We start from the raw sequence: 3,376 nt of genomic DNA on the forward strand, positions 1-3,376 counted from the left end.
TCTGATAACATTTAAACAAATCTACCCAAAGAGAACATTCCCCAGTTCTTTATTTGCAGGGAATAAATTAAACACAAAAGAAAAAAAACACATACATGCTTGAAATTTTAACATAGGTATTAAAAAAATTTGGGGGAAACATTAATTAACAATCAAGTCTCAGAACCAGCCTGATGTTCTAATACATTTCAAATGAACGTAAATTAAAATGGAACATATGTATTTTATTTACTCCTCAAACTTAAGTGCAGCGCAACACAGTTTAAGTGCCTTGGCACCAAAACAATATACAAATAATAGACTAGGCCATTGGTAAATTTATCATGTTATCCTTTTTTTTTAATGCTATAAGTGTGCAGCAGCTAAAGCCAAATGCAACAGTATTTGTTCACGTCCATCTCTGTTCTCTAGAATATAGCATTTATCTACCTGCAAAGTTGTAGATAGATTTAAAACCCCAAGTACAAATTAAGAGGATGGAAGGCTATGCCTAAAATCAAGTGTGTGTTCACACATACTCTGGACTGCAGAAATGAATGCTCATCTCAACTTTCCAGACCATTCCTACCTAAAAGGTGATGTGTTCATACGTTGTTTATTAATCTGACTGAAGCTTTGACCAAGGTCAACTGAAGCAGCCAGTGAATATAATGTTTTGGGCTTGTAGTAACAAGTTTTTTTCCCCACCTTCAGAAGCTTCTCCTAATAATTTTGTAATAAACTGTAAACAGGAAAGAAACCTGGAACTCAGACACACACAGCTCTCAGTATTTCCCAGTTATGCTATAAGTTGGCCTGTAATATATGAAATTAACAAAGTGCAAATGATTACCAAAAGCAAAATCTGATGTCTGATTATCTTTTATCATCAGAGGGCTTTGTCTTGCTTTTTGTAGCCTTTAAATTACAATTTAACCTTGGAAATACTTTAATACTGTACATACTAACATTTATGAGGAGGAAAATCATGAACAGTTACACTTTTCCTATTAATCCATATAATTCAGCTTTAAGAAGCAGAACAGAATATATATCTGAAAAAAAAATCTAGTTATATAAACATCTTCACCTTGTAAATTAGAGATTAAATAAAGGTATTTAACAATATCATAGCTAGTCTAAAACCAAAATACTAGGTACTTAAAGAGAATTGCGTTTATTCAGCAGGATTTTTCTTAAGGTTGCGCTTTTTTTTTTTCTTTCCCAAGGATACAGCTTTATGGAAATAAGCACTGTAACTCAAAAGAAGTTTGCTGTGTCATTCTTAAATGAAGAGATTAGAAAAAGAAGAGAACCTGTGCAGGAGAATGATGGGGGGGAAGAATGTGTGCTTACTTTCTTTCCAGAAATCATGAGGTCATTGCAGTAATGTTATAGGGAAGGTGTGGGAGAAGAGATCTAAAAGTTGGGTTTAATTTTTTTTTTCATTAATACCATTTTAGTGGTATTACAACAGATATCCTGGTTGTGCCTGCCTTATTTCTACTGAAAAATACTTTTTTCTTCCCTGTACCATGGAAAATCTTTTAGATAGATGTTTAGCCCTTACTGAATTACTCTGTCAAGTTGTCTTTATTAATACTTTAATAATAAAAGGAAACAAAACACCAAAAAATCCCACCAACCTTCAAGTCAAAGTGCAAGCCACCTTGTTTCAGCCCTTCATAAAAGTGTTAATATTTTTCCTCATTCATCTTCACTTATTCTTTAAATACAAAAGCTGAATGAGCCATTAGGAATTTACAGTCCTTCACCCCCTACTGTGCGCTCACTGGTAGACAGTTCTTCTACTCAGCCTGAATGAATTTGGAAATTTATTTTCAAAACAAGCATAGAAATAGAGGAATTTTATCCTGTTCCTATGTGATCAGAAGCACTAAGCAAATGCCTGTTACTGTAACAGGAAATCCTCTGAATAAGTATCAGAGAGAATCTTTCAAAGTTTTTTAAAGTAAAGGTTAATTTTTCAAGCTTTCATTAGCGACAATAACCTTTCTACGATTGCACTGTAAACTGTTCCAGCCGTCTGATTTAAAGGAACAAACTTGATATCCCAAACCCACTTAGTGGAGGCTAAGAATATGGAAAATACTGTAGAATAGGTTATCGATTGCTAGTGGAAAGAATGATAGTCGAGTTCCTTCCTACACTAATTCTAGAATTTGTCTTGACTATTCAGGCTTTTGGGAGCAAGTCTGAACATAATCAACCTGAGAAGCACAGTTAATGGAAAGTTCCTATCACCATTACTAACTGCCAGCATTTGTAATGCTGTGCTGTATGTTACCTTGGTCTTGTTTTATTTAATCCGACCTTCAGAAACAAAGGCTTGCAGTAGCGTGACTTGAGCCACACAGAAGAGGGTTCTCAACGAAAGTTCTGTTAGCTGAGCTATATGGCCAGGAACTCCTATGTCACTCTTGCTAGTAATACCATACTTTTAACTGGAAAAAAACCCCAAATCCCACAGTATGAATCATCAGGGCTTATAAAAGGGGGGGCACGGGTGAAAGAGGAAAAGGAAGATAAATTCTTCATCTTCAGGTACCATATACTATTTAAGTACCACTTGGGAAAAAGGCAGCAAATAAGAAACTTGAAGATCGTTTTACCCACAGAAGACAATTAAAAATATATCTATAAACACAAAATTTCAGTACTTAAAATGCTGCTATTTTGCTCGCTTCTCGAACCCCACTCAAGTAAGCTCCTGTTACGGTCTGAGGAAAGTGCCTGTTTGTGGCCTGTTTTGGGGGGCAAAAAAAAAAGAATTGTTTCCAAAACTATTAGAACAGAGACAAGAATTTAAGTTTGTAAGATCAGTTTTGTTTTCATTAAGCATATAAAAACGTTTTTAAAAGCCATGGAAAACTTTAAAAATATTTAAGATTTTTAGCAAATTTGCATAAATCTGCAAGGAGAATTAGCAGCTTGTTTTGCCATCTGCAGTTCGATGGGGCTGGTAAGTTCTGTTTCAGCACAGCATGCTCCTATACCATCAGCAGCATGGATTTATGTTACCCACAAATGGAGTAACATCAGAGAGGGCTGGAGCACCTCTCCTGTGGGGATAGGCTGAGAGAGTTGGGCTTGTTCAGCCTGGAGAAGAGAAGGCTCCGAGGAGACCTTATAGCACCTTCCAGTACCTGAAGGGGCCTACAAGGAAGCTGGGAGGGGACTTTTTACAAGGGCCTGTAGTGACAGGAAAAGGGTAATGGGTTTAAATTGAAAGTCGGGAGGGTTATATTGGATATCAGGAAGAATTTCTTCCCAGAGAGGGTGGAGGCACTGGAACAGGTTGCCCAGAGAAGATGTAGATGCCCCATCCCTGGAAGTGTTCAAGGCCAGGCTGGATGAGGCTTTGAGCAACCTGGTC

The 3,376-nt window shown here is 36.7% G+C and overlaps 1 protein-coding gene across 2 annotated transcripts in view; it reads right to left on the reverse strand.

Annotated features, from left to right (window-relative positions):
• Positions 1-2,660: 2,660 nt before the first annotated feature.
• The window catches only part of KDM1B (lysine (K)-specific demethylase 1B), a 23,809-nt gene continuing 23,093 nt past the window's right edge, over positions 2,661-3,376 (reverse strand). For both annotated transcript variants that reach the window (XM_010161122.1, XM_010161121.1), the window contains one exon: positions 2,661-2,744. In XM_010161122.1, coding sequence (XP_010159424.1) covers positions 2,661-2,744 — 84 coding nt within the window. The remainder of the gene's footprint in view (positions 2,745-3,376) is intronic.

The sequence above is a fragment of the Eurypyga helias genome, unplaced genomic scaffold (genome assembly GCF_000690775.1).
Source record: "Eurypyga helias isolate BGI_N326 unplaced genomic scaffold, ASM69077v1 scaffold11811, whole genome shotgun sequence".
Classification (NCBI taxonomy): domain Eukaryota; kingdom Metazoa; phylum Chordata; class Aves; order Eurypygiformes; family Eurypygidae; genus Eurypyga; species Eurypyga helias.